At 37.9% G+C, this 15,623-nt stretch overlaps 1 protein-coding gene across 3 annotated transcripts in view; it reads right to left on the reverse strand.

Moving 5' to 3' along the window:
* SYT14 (synaptotagmin 14) overlaps window positions 1-15,623 on the reverse strand; it is a 136,452-nt gene that overhangs the window by 47,522 nt on the left and 73,307 nt on the right. For all 3 annotated transcript variants that reach the window (XM_068986224.1, XM_068986223.1, XM_068986222.1), the window contains exon 4: window positions 10,410-10,859. In XM_068986224.1, coding sequence (XP_068842325.1) covers window positions 10,410-10,859 — 450 coding nt within the window. The remainder of the gene's footprint in view (window positions 1-10,409; window positions 10,860-15,623) is intronic.

A 15,623-nucleotide genomic window follows, 5' to 3' on the forward strand; every position in this document is an offset into this window, starting at 1 on the left:
TTGGGAGAACCTGATTAGCATTCAGAACTCTAGGGAATCTGAGAGCATCCTCTGAAGCACAGGAAAGTAGAAAAGGCTGGGAATACTTGCAGATTGCTAAGCAATCGAATGTAACACAGTGACTTTGGGGTAGTCAAAGTCACTGAAGTACCTTTTTCTCATTGGTAAAATGGGGATAAATAATGATACCCATAGTGGGGTTACGATGAGGATTTAAGAAAACAATAAAAATTATTCTTTTGCAATTTTGAAGCCTTAAGTTTCCAGCATCTAGCATTGCAGCTGAGAAGTCTGACGTCACTCTGATCATCATTTTTCTATGTTACCTGGGCCCTTTTAGGATCTTCCCTTGATGTTCTGAAATTTCTCTATGATGTGTCTAAGTCTGGACGTCTTCATTGCTTGTTCAGGCTCTTTATTTGGACACTTAAGTCCTTCAGCTCTGGCAAATTTTCTTGTATTTACAGCTTCCTCTCCTCTGTGCTTGTTTCTTTTTTTTAATGATTCACCTTTTAGTCATATGCTAAATCCTCATACATATTGTCTCTCTTATTTTTTTTCTTTGTTTGGTAATTCTATTCTTTCTATTCTTCTTTTTTTTTTCTTCTCTATTTCTGGAAATGTCTTCTCATTTCTATCTTCTGACTAATGGATCAAGAAAATTTTTCTGTAAAGAGCCAGACAGTAAATAACTTTTTCTTCACAAGCCATATGATCTCAGTCCCAACCAGGCAACCCACTGCTGCAGTCCCAAAGTAGCCATGAACACGATGTAAACAACAGGAGTAGCTAAGAATTCTCATCACAAGGAAAAAATAAAATTTCTATTTCTTTAATTTTGTATATATACAAGATGATACACAGTAAACTTATTGAGATAATCATTTTATGATGTGTTTATGTGAGTCAACTCAAAACGCTGTACATCTTAAACTGATAAAGTACTGTATATCAACTGTATCTCAGTAGAACTGGAAGAAAATGAAGGGTTAAAGAATAAAAAGAATATGCGACTGAGACCATATACTGTGGCCTGTGCAGCCGAAACAAAGTTAACTTTCTGGTGCTTTACAGAAAAAGTTTGTCCACCTTCGCTTTAGAGACCTGAAATGTCAATGGAAGTAGCATGTCAACTTTGGGCAGAAGCTTTAAGAGATAAGGCTTAGTTTGCTACGTCCTCTTGACAACCAGCAAGGTTTCAGAAAGCACCTCCCCTCTCAGTTTGGACCCCAGAAGGAAGACAACATGGAACAGCGCCAAAACTGACCCAAAATGGACATGCAGCACAAGCGAGAAGAAACCTCTGCAGTGGGTAAGGCACTGAAGGTTTCGGGGTTTGTCATCTCAAAATAAACTTGCCTAAAACCGCCTTGCAAGTTTTGCTAAAGTAATAAATTACTCCATGTGCCTGCACTTCTTTAAATAATATTTATAATTCAGAGTTCTTAATAATTACTCAAAATATATGTCTAAAAAGTTTGATCTTAAAAACATTCAAGGCTTGAATTATATTTGGTTCCTAAAAAAATTATTTTCCTAGTTACTTGCATGGACTAAGCACTCTTTGTATTGTTGGATCAAAGCACTTCTACTTTCCTCTCTTTCTGATTGCAATGTTCCTTCTGATTCTTAAACTTGAAAAACACAATGTAATACATTTTTAAACAGCATTAGCTAAAATTTGTCTAATGTTCTTTAATTTTTTTAACATTTAAAAGTTCCTACTCTGTGCCAGATGATATTCTTTACATGGATAACTTTTTCTTTTTTAATCATCCCTGTTTACAAATGAAAAAAAATGAGGCACATAGAGGTTGAGTATTCATTTAAGAACACACAGTTAGGAAGAAGTGGGGAACTAAGACATGTATCAACCTTCTTATATGCAAATATAAACTTGATCTTGAAAATCTAACAATTTCACCATTAAAACTGTAAGTTTCCACTATCCAGTAATTCTTTTTCTGTAATTTATTTTCTAACTGAAGGATAATTAAACTTTACAGAGTTTTGTTTTCTGCCAAATATCAACAGGATATCCAATAATTCTTAAACCTTTTATAAGAAACCACAAATGAGCCAGTATAAAGAATAGTTTCAGAACTCGAATATAGTTAAGGAACAATGACAGTTTTCAATTCAAAGAAAAATATATCCCCTCCAATAATCTAATAAGAAAAATGCACTTATAATACATGCTATTTTCCATCAACTAAATGGTATCATATTCCTTTAAAAATGAACCAAATTAAAGTTTAATCAGTTTACTTTTTTACTGTAGAATGTGGATATACTGAGACATATAACTTTGAGAATACAAATTACATACTTTGATTATATAACATGAGATAATTAAAACTCTATGTGTGCCAGACTTAAGTCTTCAGTTCCAGTTAGCTCTCCTAGCTTTTCTCTGCTACAAAAGAATTTAATTAGTATGAACCATCAATTGCCCCAAAGGGTGACGGACTGTAAAAGGAACCCTGTTAATAGGTAAGATACAGCCTATGTTAACAACTCTAGGTCTAAGATACAAAAATCATTATTTTTGTAAGACCAGAGGGCATCTTTAAACTATAAAACAATAAATAATAGCAGAATGATTAAAATAAATTAAGAATATGTATTTTATTTCAGAGTAAGGTGGTGCTAGTGGTAAAGAATTTGCCTGCCAATGCAGGAGATGCAAGAGACGTGGTTTTCAATCTCTGGGTTGGGAAGATCACCTGGAGTAGGAAATAGCAACCCAGTCTAGTATTCTTGACTGGAAAATCCCATAGTTAGAGGAGCCTGGTCACGAAGAGTCAGACACGACTGAGTGACTCAGCATCAGTATGAGCCTGTCCTAAACCTGAATGCAGTATTTCTTAAGTTCATATTTCACTGTAAGAATATAAATGCATCAAATGTAAACTGCTTTTTAAAATTAAATTTCAGAAAAATGCTTTTGTAATTAGTATTTATCAGTTCTCTTTAGATTCCCACTGTATGCCTAAATAGCCATTACCTTGGAAAAGCATCATTAAACCCTGTCAGAGAAAATTGCTCAGTCATGTCCGACTCTTTGCAACCCCATGAACTATACAGTCCATGGAATTCTCCAGGCCAGAATACTGGAGTGAGCAGCCTTTCCCTTCTCCAGGGGATCTCCCCAACCCAGAGATTGAACCCCAGTCTCCCGCATTGCAGGCGGATTCTTTACCAGCTGAGCCACAAGGGAAGCCCAAGAACACTGGAGTGGGTAGCCTATCCCTTCTCCAGGGGATCTTCCCAACCCAGGAATCGAACTGGGGTCTCCTGCATTGCAGGCGGATTCTTTACCAACTAAGCTATCTGGGAAACACTTACTCTTTGAATAACTGTCTCTAAATAGGCCTACAGCTATTTAGTTTTATAGTAAAGTGAGCCATGATTCACATTACTGTTACTATCTAGGGAACTGAATTGCATACATGCAACTTTCTTCTTGATGCAGAAATTTTTAACTGGCATCATTAGTTTATCATGAAGTATTTATTTTAAATTACTTTATGGTAAAGAAGTAAGTGTAATCTATGTTGAGAAAACGAAGGTTTTTATTGACAATGGTAGTGTGTTAATTGTAGTGAATATGAAAATTGCTGAATGATGCTGGGAAAGATTGAGGGCAGGAGGAGAAGGGGACAACAGAGGATAAGATGGTTGGATGGCATCACTGACTCAATGGACATGGGTTTGGGTGGACTCTGGGAGTTGGTGATGGACAGGGAGGCCTGGCGTGCTGCAGTCCATGGGGTTGCAAAGAGCTGGACATGACTGAGCGACTGAACTGAACTGAAAAATTTTTAATTTTATATTGGAGTACATAGTTGAGTAACAGTGTTAATTTCAGGCATAAGTTTTAAAAGTTATTTGCTAATAGATAATAGAGACTCAAGCATGATTCTTAGAGGAACACACCTTTCAATGATAAAGTCTGAGCAGTAATTCATCTCTCTTAAAAATAATAGTACAAATATCAAACTAAATCAATTCAATCCATTAGTATAAAGACAGGCTGTTTTTAAGACACAGGGATTATAGAAACTGAAGGCTGAAAATACAAGGGTGTAGAATAAGTCAGTCATGAGGAAAGCTGATTATTCTTAGGACACTGTGGCATAACACTCCTGAATGAGAAATTATATAAGCATTTATGCCCCTAATTAGGCAATCATGATTTAGAAATGAAATAATTCCTGCTATGTCTCTATTAATTACCCTGAGGTGCATATTTATTGAATTCCAGGTCACAAAATATTCCTAATAGAGTTGTTTCAAGCATGCTGCTGGGCTTCCCTGGTGGCTCAGTGGTAAAGAATCCACCAGCCACCGCAGGAGACACAGGTTCAACCCCTTGGTCAGAGAGACCCTCTGCAGAAGGAAATGGTAACCCACTCCAGAATTCTTGAAATCCCATGGACAGAGGAGCCTGGAACGCTACAGTCCATGGGGTCACAAGTGTTGGATACAACTGAGTGACTCAACAACAAGTGAGCTGATACCTATCAGGGAATAACGTTATACCGAACTCGGTAAGACTTTTGAAATGAGTCAGTTTAGCCGAACATGTCAGTGAATCAATTTCACCTATGTTCTAGGATGTATGAAAAATATCAAATAAGGATAACAAGAGTATCTATTCTCCAAGTGGTTAAATTCTAGAAGGAAGATAAAAAATAAGTTAGAGAACAAGAAAACACATGACTAGCTGCAAAAATCAGCATTAGGGGCAATAATTGAGAAATATTATATACAATATGCACCTAGTCACCCACCCATCCATTCAACATTTATATAGCAATAATCAGTACGGGTGGGCTTACTTGCTGGGTCAGTTGTAAAGAATCTGTGTGTCAATGTGGGAGACCCAGGTTTGATCCCTGGATTGGGAAGTTCCCCTGCAGAAGGAAAAGGCTAACATTTCCTATGCTAGGAATGCACTCTAGCATTCCTGTCTGGGAAATCCCATGGACAGAGGGTCCTCGTGAGCTATAGTCCACGGGGTGGCAGAGTCGGACATGGCTTAATGACTAAACCACAACCAGTACTAGAATATTTGATTCTAGATAGAAAAGATCAACTAATTTAAATTATGTTGGACATAATTGAATAAATTTTCATAAAGATTATATTTGATTATATTTAAATTAGACTTTACAGGAAATTTGAGATTTAAATAGACTCAAATTACGATTAAGTGAAGTTGCTCAGTTGTGTCCAACTCTTTACAACCCCATGGACTGTAGCCTGCCAGGCTCCTCCATCCATGGGATTTTCCAGGCAAGAGTATTGGAGTGGGTTGCCATTTCCTTCTCCAGGGGATCTTCCCGACCTAGGAATCAAACCTGGGTCTCCTGCATCGCAGGCAGACTCTTGAACATCTGATCCCCAACAAAGCTAGCTCGTTAAATCATGATCGGGAATGACATTTTGGTATAGTGTTAGTTCAGTTCAGTCGCTCAGTCGTGTCTGACTCTTCGCAACTCCATGTGCAGCCCGCCAGGCTTCCCTGTCCATAACCAACTCCCGGATGTAAATGAAGCAAATCCCTGATGATACTGCCATCTCTTTTACTTTAACATTCATTCTATTGGGTTGGTCAAAAAGTTGGTTTGTGGGTGTCCATAAACCCGAATGAACTTTATGGCCAACCCAATATACTCACGCCTTCTTGGCACTTCCTCTCCAACGCGAACTTCCATCATGCTCCTCCTCTTCAGAGTCTCCTTGCTGTGCCTTCGGGCGCTCCTCATCTATGATAAACTCCTCCAGAACTTGAGTTTCTTCTCTGAACCGTCAACACCTTTAACTGAATCCCAATTCTTCCCTGAGAGTGTCTCATTCTCCACAGTCTTTTCACCCTGGTTATTCTCTCACGCCTAAAATGCCTCCGAGTCAGGCAGCAAAGTTCTCTGCTGCTTTCACTGCTGCAAACACTGTTCCTCTAAAATCATGGAAAAGAATAATTTTCCTTTAAGGCGCATGTCATTTTGTTTTCATAGTTATTCTGTCCGAGACATTTCCTCTTCATTCCCTGATCATTTTCTCTTTGTTTCCTGAGAATCACAATCCTTGATTAAATCCTATTTTATACTTCAACTTCAGCCACCACCTTTTATGACTCTCATGGGGATAACCCACCCAAGAACCTGGCCTCCTTTAACCAACTGGTCCGTCTCCAGTGTCTTTACCTTTTATTCCATCTCAGCTGCCCACTGTTACACTTAGTCACTCATGTCCAACTCTGTGACCCCATGGATTGTAGCCCGCCTGGCTCCTCTGTCTGTGGGGATTCTCCAGGCAAGAATACTGGAGTGGGTTGCCATGCCCTCCTCCAGGGGGTCTTCCCAAACCAGGGATCGAACCCAGGTCTCCTGCTGTGCATAGATTATACTAATTAAGTACTGTCTATACAGGAAGGGTTGTATGTTTATGAAAGAAAGAATAAAGTCTAACTATTAATAAATCACAATGAATATGTATAATATTAATAAATTTAATAAGTTGAATAAGAAATAAAACTAGAGAGGGGAAAAGGGAAGAGGCTATTTCAGACAACTGTAATAGGGACATTACTATATGGTACCAAAAATGCATGTGAAGAAAGTAACTGGGGTTATATTAATACACAGGAAAATGAAAGTTGCTCAGTTGTGTCTGACTCTTTGAAACCCCATGGACTGGGAATTCTCCAGGCCAGAATACTAGAGTGGGTAGCCTTTCCCTTCTCCAGAGGATCTTCCCAACTCAGGAATCGAACCCAGATCTCCCGCATTGCAGGCGGATTCTTTACCAACTGAGCCACAAGGAAAGAATGTCATATAAGCAAGTTAAGAATAAGAGAAAAGTTCAAATTATGAGAGGGATACACCATGGTGGGCTTCCCTGGTGGCTCAAATAGTAAAGAATCTGCCTGCAATGCAGGAGACCTGGGTTCAATCCCTGGGTTGGGAAAATACCCTGGAAAAGGGAACGGCAACCCACTCCAGTATTCTTGCCTGGACAATTCCATGGACAGAGGAGCTTGGCAGGCTACAGTCAGTGGGGCTGCAAAGAATCAGACACGACTGAGCAACTAACACTTTCACTTTCACACCATGGTAGGAAGGGTAACAACACTCTAACTATTGAGTATAGCTTAAGAAATGACTATAGCAAGTAAATACTATACCATATGGCTACTTCAAAGTTTCCAGTCAGGGTTCTTATTTGAAATCACTGGAAGTTAACTCTGAGTGATACAGTGATTTATTAAAGGGACTGGGGTGACGAGAGAACGAAGCTTATGGCTGAGCTTCTGAAGAGCAAAATCTAAAATCATACTGCAGAACTGAGCTGGGGAGGAAATTTGCTACTGCTCCTACTGCGCACTTGAATGCCAAGGTCTTTTCTTTTCTGCAATTATTACTTAACATTGTTCAGCACCAATACAATTTCTGCAAGAGCAAAACTATTTCAGAATTACTACTGACTTGATATCAGATTCCTCCACCATCAGCCTCATGAGAACATAGATTGAGTGCAGCATCTCCTTCTCTGTTCAGTCTGTGCCGAGGTTTCCTGGAGGTGAGTATGAGTGGAGTGTCTAGGTACCTGCCCTAGCTACCAGTGAGACTGGGAACGTGAATTAAACAGCTTAACTGAGGGAGGTGGGAGTATTAATTGGGACTTCCTCAGACATAAGAAGGTTGCTGAAAAATTATGAAGAAGTGAGAAAACATAATAAATGTCCACAATTAAACAACACATACTAAGCATACAAAACTCACCTAAAAATCATTAACTTCTCCCTCAATATATATTAGTAGAATCAGAGAACAAAGTGATGGGTAGAACCTTAGAGATCATTTCTTTTAATTCTCTCATTTTACTAACAAGAAACCTGACGCCAAAAATTAATTTATCCAAATGCACCCAATTAGTAGGTGCAACTACTAATTAGGAAGAACACGTGCTTTTTAACCCTTTGTATATTTTCTACTGTTCACTGATCAAATTATATGCTTATCTTAATGTTAAACTTAAATCTTACCCTCAAGGAAACTCAGGGCTTACTTCTCAGAAAGTTAGTTTGGTGATACTGGTCATTTTTCTCTCAATGTATTGTTTGGATCAGTTTCTGAAAAATTAGCTATAAAACTAAATTATTTATGCAGAATTCTAATTTTCTATTATTACGCATGGAAATGAACCATAATTAAGCTTCAAATATGCTTTAACCAAAGTTTGTAAATTTTTTGACTAGATTAGAAATTTCCCTTGCCAAAAGGCTAATAATATTCTTTCAACAAGAAGAAATTATTCAAAAGCTCTAAGAATAAATGTTTAATTATGAAAGCACCTCTCACTCGTATATTATTACATCTTACAAAAGCAGAGCTAAAAATCACCAAGGTGATCTACAATCACATGATTTCTTTATGCAGTTAATATCAAAACTTCAGCAAAGAGAACATTACCACTAGAGAACAGCCAGAATATATACATTATTTTAGTCTTTTATTTTTATGACAAGAAAACTGATAGAATTTGAAGTCTTAACCTCTCAATTGTCAAACGCTAGCTGTTTTTGGCACAGAAGCCAAAAACAAGCAATGAGATTTCGAGCAGGTGGAGAAAAAAGAAGACAGATAGAGTAACAATTCAACAGAGGCAGACTTCAAGAAGCAGCAGAGACTTCGAGAAGCATGGCAACGCAGAGGAAAAATTCTCTAAGAGCAGAAGACAAGTTCTGTTCAGATTTAAACGTTACATCTTCGATGCTATCTACTTAGCACTTTTTTCTTTTTGTGAACACTCCACAGAAATTAAGTGTACTAGTTGTCAGAAATATAGAAATACAGAATCAAATTTAGGCCAATACATGTGATGGAGGTGTGTACAGAAATCATTTAGTTTGGCCAGAAGAAAAAAAAAAAGACATGTTAAAACCATATTATTTTGTATGGCTTCATTTTCTTTGTGAAAAGTATATAATTAATACAGAATTGGGAACAGAAAAGTCAAAGCAAATAAAGGAACACAAAATACATACCTCTTGATGGTACAGGCATTCTCTTCTAATATAAATCAGGTATTTCTATATATAAGAATGCATTTTCCACAGATTAACTAGTAACCACTCAGACCAAATAATGAGAAAGTTTAAAAAATCACAGTAAGAATTACAGAATATTTAGTTTTATTAAAAAGTTATCTTTCCCCTCTGAAATAGTGCTTGCATTTTTTTTTCCTGCTCCCTTCTGATAAACTGCTGGCATCTACAGTAATTCTAAAATTTAAAGTGAAAACAAGCTATCATTTTATCCAATAAAGGATAAATATTATCTTAAAAACCCAGAGAGATACACTAAATTATCACCTTTTGGTCTTTAAAGACGCTGAAATCATCTAGTTGAAAAGGTATGGTTCTACTGGGGATGAAGGTCCTATGAGATCAAAGGCTGCCTGGTAGAAGTTCAATTAAACTAATCTTGGACTTAATGCTTGACATTTAAAAGCTTAGAAACAATTCTAAAATAGTATACTTTCATTTTAATACACATATTTATTCCAAACCTGTGTATTTAAGGGTAAAAATACTTCTTGTTCAATTGTAAGAGGACTAAATATAATTCAAAATTTCTATTTATAGCATATCATGGATTTTCTCATAATCTAAATAGCTATGTGGCATAGTATATCTTCCTGGTTTAAATAAGTTGTGCAGCTCTCCTGTGACCTGCAATGCCTTGTGGCAATTTAGTTTAAAATACGAAGAGAGACAGACAGACAGACAGACAGGGTGTGTGATCAGAACCTGGAGGAAAAAAGAGAAGAGCTTATAGTACTAAACACAAATATTCTCCCAGAAACACAGTAAAATCTTTGTTTAAAAAAAAAAAAGAAGAAAGTATAACAAGGGCAAGGTTTTTTGAGCCCTTTAAGATAATTTCACAGCCGTTCTGGAAAGACCATCAGTTATGACCAAGGCAGGAGTATATACTCTGTAAGAACAAGTAATTTCTACAGTGTATCAAACAAGACATGGGGCTAGATAGTTGTTAACATATCAACCTAGATTTAACATGGAGAGAAAACGATAAATTCTCTAAAGAGTTCAGATGATACCATAAGCAATCATCTAATACATGTTTAATAAATATGTGAGACATCAGGCCAGGCTCTGTGAACATAAAACACATAAATCATATATAATCTTCAAGGGCAACTTTTATAGATGAGAAAAGGTTATACCTACCTATCTAGGACTTAGAAATTTTGTAGGTATGATTACCATGGAAAAAAATAGGCTGAGAAAGTTGTTGGGTTGATCATAGATTTTAAAAATTGTGTATATTATATACCATGACATAAACTGTATTTGGGCTATTTGAGCAGATACTCACAGAATGATTGTAAGAAGGTTCCAATATCACAGGTAATGACATTTTCCCTTGAAGATTCAATTTTGTTAAATAAAAAATCTTTTCCCCCACAATCTTTTCTTTTTTCATGCGGTGTATACCATACAGTCTAAACCGAACTGCATAATTTCCAATCATCTCAGATTCAACATGATTAAATTTGAATGTTTCTGTGAAGACAGGGCATGGTCCTCTCTGGATGCTGGTTTTTGCTCTCTGTTTCTTTATAGGTAGAAGAACAAGGTGTACTTGCCATGAGTTGCCACCTGTCCTGTTATATGTTGGGATATCTGTGACAGCTGTCACTGTTACCAGAAGCTTCTGTTCTTGTGAGTCATAGTCAAAAGTCACATCCAGGGTACCATATTTAGCTTCTGGCTCAGGATCAAAAGGTTTAGGAAGCTGTGAAGACGATCCTCGAGCTGACACATCCTAGGAAAAGCAGATTTAAATGTTTTCAGTTTCTAACTCCATTATTTAATTCAGCATGTAAATAAGTACCTGGTATGTCTTTAGAAAGATGATATAAAAACTGTTTTGATTTGCTGTCATAAAGAAAGTAATAATAATCAGCATCCAACTACAATCAAAAGTTACTCTTTGGAGGCAGAATAACGTAAGTTAAACTCAAAAACTTAGTAAATAAAGACATGGAATAGTCACCATTACAATTCTGAGAAAGTTGGCTGTATGTTTTTAATGTGAGAAATTGAAAATATATATTTCAAGGTATATCTCTGTTCTTTTTGTGAAAAAAAAAAAAGCTAAATTTTTAATGTTATAAACAATATAACTGACAGCTCAATATCAGGTTTGAGAGAAAGAGAACATGAATAGAAGTATAATGCTATTGAAACATCTGGTTCCAATTTCAGATGTGTCCCCAGATGCCCCAACCTGTATTAGAATGTTAATATATTTAGGCTTAAAAGTCAACGGAAAGGTGAAATATGAAAGTATAAACACAAAAGCCTCAAAATACTTAAAGTCAAATATTTATTTTCCATAACACACATACTATTTCTATTTTTGACTAGAATTTCAAAGTATATATTATTTTTAATACTAATCACTGTTGAAAATGGCAGGATACATACTTCAAAATTTCAAAAAGTGTTAAACTGTATATTTTTATTATAAAAGAAACTGTATCCACTTTGATTGTCTCAAATTCCTGCTAATCTAACTATCTGGGATGTAATAGTTTCAGCTAGTTACTGAATAGTACCAAATCCAGCTCTCAGACTTTTCAGCTATACCATTTCACCCCTTCCAGTATTTTAACAAATCAACGGTCCGTCTAGTCAAGGCTATGGTTTTTTTAGTGGTCATGTATGGATGTGAGAGTTGGACTATAGAGAAAGCTGAGCGCCAAAGAATTGATGCTTTTGAACTGTGGTGCTGGAGAAGACCCTTGAGAGTCCCATGGACTGCAAGGAGATCCAACCAGTCCATTCTAAAGGAGATCAGTCCTGGGTATTCACTGGAAGGACTGATGTCGAAGCTGAAACTCCAATACTTTGGCCACCTGATGTGAAGGGCTGACTCACTGGAAAAGACCCTGATGCTGGGAAAGATTGAGGGCAGGAGGAGAAGGGGAAGACAGAGGATGAGATGGTTGGATGGCATCACTGACTCAATGGACATGGGTTTGGGTGGACTCTGGGAGTTGGTGATGGACAGGGAGGCCTGGCGTGCTACGGTTCATGGGGTCGCAAAGAGTCGGACACGCCTGAGCGACTGAACTGAATTGATAGCTGATTGGGGGCAGAAGGGGACGACCGAGGATGAGATGGCTGGATGGAATCACGGACTCGATGGACATGAGTCTGAGTGAACTCTGGGAGATGGTGATGAACAGGGAGGCCTGGCGTGCTGCGATTCATGGGGTCGCAAAGAGTCGGACACGACTGAGCGACTGAACTGAACTGATGGCTATGTAACTCTGCTCCAGCCCATGGGAAAGAGAGTTCTGAATAAACCATGCAGATCAGGTCTGCAAAAGAAATTACGTGCTCTGCACTCTCTTTCTCTGTCACTCTTCCCACAGCAGATACACACAGAGGATGTGTGGGTCAGCTTGGACCATGTAGGTCAGGTCCACACCCTAGGGGATGACAGAGACTAAAAAGCATGCCCTGGGCTGGTGGGTGACGCTGTCGAGCGGTCTGTCAAGCGAAAGGCAATCCTCCGCGGCTTTGGGTTTGACGTGATGTTTGTCTTCTTGTTTTAGGACCTTTGTTGTTTAGTCACTCGGCTGAGTCTGACGTTCTGCAACTCCATGGACTGTAGCCTGCCCGGCTCCTCTGTCTGTGGGATTTCCCAGGGAAGGACACTGGAGTGGGGTGCCATTTCCTTCTCCAGGGGATCTTCCTGACCCAGGGATCGAACCCGCACCTCCTGCATTGGCAGGTGGATTCTCCCTACTGAGCCAACTGGGAAGCCCAATCGGACCTTAACGTGTACCTAACTATTGCGCCTACTATGTGCCTGGCTGTATTTTAGGTGGCAGGATGCAGCAGAGAATCAAAAAGACACAAGTCTTTGACCTTATAAATCTACATGTCTACCTATGAGGATCCAACTGCTATTATGTAACAAGAAAAGATGACAAGTGAAGAATTCTTTAGGAGCAGGAACAAACTCTCACGGGGGAACTCATTTTTTTATGCAATATGATTAGATTGGTATAAAAATATTCTTACTCTGTTACACTTGTAGTTTAGAGCAAGATGTTTTAATACATGCCACTTCATAATTATAGATGATTAATTACATTAATTTATTTTTCGATTAAATATTTTCTAAAATAGTGTCATGACAGCTAAGACTGTCAAGGTAATAAATATTTTTATAAGGTCCCAGAAGGCTATTTCTGAATTTTGTTTCTCTTGGTGCCTTCCTGTTTTTTTTTCCCCCTGGGCATTCTGAGAGCTGTTATGAAACTGGGGGTTTAAAGGGTGGGACCTTTAGAGATAAAAGCTACTATTTGTATTCTACAAATAGGTAATTAGAAAACAACTCTTCTTTTCAAGGTTCTGAGCCAAAGCTGTGAATAATCTTTAGCTAGCAACAGGTTATCAACACAGTTAATGAACTCCTTGCCTGGGAAGCCTCCTCCTTGGCCCTCTCCCAGTTCAACTGTGTATGGAGATAGATAGGCCCTCAGAGAGCTGGATCCTGGACTAAACCAACAGGAAGGTAAGAATTTTCTAGTTGATAAGTAATATCTATTAAAGGAATGGTGGTAAGCAAAATAAACTGCAAAAAACACAAGAACAACATAGGCTATCAGCAACACAGGCCAACAGCACTGAAGTATTCAGGTGACATGCATTTGCTGTAGTTTGAATATATCCAGTTTTGCTGTAGAAGACAGAAATACAAGCAGAATAGGGGAGACTCCTTATAAGAAGTAATAACACAGACAGCAAGCTTCTGAAATACGGGCAAAACTCACAGGCTCTGTTAACTATAGATAACAGGTAAGGAAGTAACTTGAGAGACACAAGCAGAATTCAGAAGATGTGATAAATATAGATAATAACCAAGTTAATCACTTGCAAGATACGCTCAAGACAGAATAAACAGAAAACAGGACAGAACAAATGACTATTAGCTATGGAAAGGGACAGAAAGCCTAAGCTATGATCAAGTCACCCCTGGGCTGACAGCTCTGCCACCCATGTGTTCTATTTAAGAAATGCAGGTAAAATCTGTGTCTAGTAGACTAACTGCGAGCCTCTATGGTGGCCAGGAGGACCTTCCCCTGCATGTCTCCCAGAAAACCAGTATGGCCCTTGGAACCCTTGTTCAAATCTCAACTTCTGACCCTGTTACCAGGCCATAATTAGGGAATGCGAATAGAGCAGAAATCATAAGACTGGACATGAGGACATTATGTAAACTGGGATTCACACAGTGTGGTCCTGCCACCTGTCCTTACTGGGATCCTATCCTAAGTGTGTTCTCCTACCTTATCTTGCTCCTCTTGCTTCTTATCTGAAATAGCTTAACACACACACGCACACATGCATATGTACTCACACATACACACACCAGGGTAATCTGAGCATTTGAATTCAGTCTGTTTTCAGTCCTCTGGGATTGCTTGCCTGGTGGTGTACTTGGAGGGAACCAGTGCTTCAAAGTAATTCCCCACACTATGATTCAGGTGAAGGGGGGCACTGTAGCAAAGCTTTTTAGAGCACTGTTTTTACAGTCAGGTAGACCTGGGTTTGAATACCATTTAAGATCTGTTTATACTTGGGCAAATTGCTTAATTCTCTGAGTTTTAGTGTTTTCTTTTCTAAAATGGAAATAACAACTTCCTGAAGGTGATGTTGTTAGAATTAAATGAGCTGACTGTAAAAATTACAACAAAATTCCTAGGACAATTGGTGATAGCTGTTACTGCTGTTAGTTAGTTCCACAATCCAGGTTTCATTGTTACCTTCTTGGCTAGCTATACAGTTTCCAAGTCTATAAAACAGTTATATCAAATTTGCTCAGGTATAGAACATGGAGAAATATTCTTTGTGGAAAATCATGAACCACTGCTATATTAACCTGATAATACCAATGTAGAATTTCAGATACTATATAATAACAGTAGAAATAGTAGAAAAGTAGTAACAGATAAAAAGTGTCCTTAGAAATTTTTATGTGAGAAAAAATGTAAGGAAATTGGATTCAGAGCTCTGCTTTCATTATCTTATTTTGGCAACAGATAAAAATTCACCTAGTAAGAACACACATCCTGCAGTATCATGAAATGTAGTATGGGACAAAGCCTGTAAAAACTTGCAATCTAGAAGAAAGTAAATACTGCCTTATGAAAACCTCTAGATTACCTTTACAGTTTCCATCATCATAGGAAGATCAAAACAAATCCTTTTTAGAACATGGAAAGACTTCAAAAGTATAACACACCTATTTTTATTGCTGTTTTCACATTTTCTGCTCCACAAAAAGGAAATCTTAAAGCACAACCCACCAATCACTCTGAATGCATGATGCCATGGATTCAAACTTCATAGTAAAGCTGAGCATCCCTTATCCCTTCCATATCCCAGAGAGTGAAAATGCAAACAATATTCTGTAAGGTTTGTTAAACATTAAAGGGCAACCTCCCAATAGTAAAAATATCTAAATTCAGTAGTTTAAGAAATAAACACAAACATAAATAGGAACCTT

Source organism: Capricornis sumatraensis, chromosome 14, assembly GCF_032405125.1.
Source record: "Capricornis sumatraensis isolate serow.1 chromosome 14, serow.2, whole genome shotgun sequence".
Lineage (NCBI taxonomy): Eukaryota > Metazoa > Chordata > Mammalia > Artiodactyla > Bovidae > Capricornis > Capricornis sumatraensis.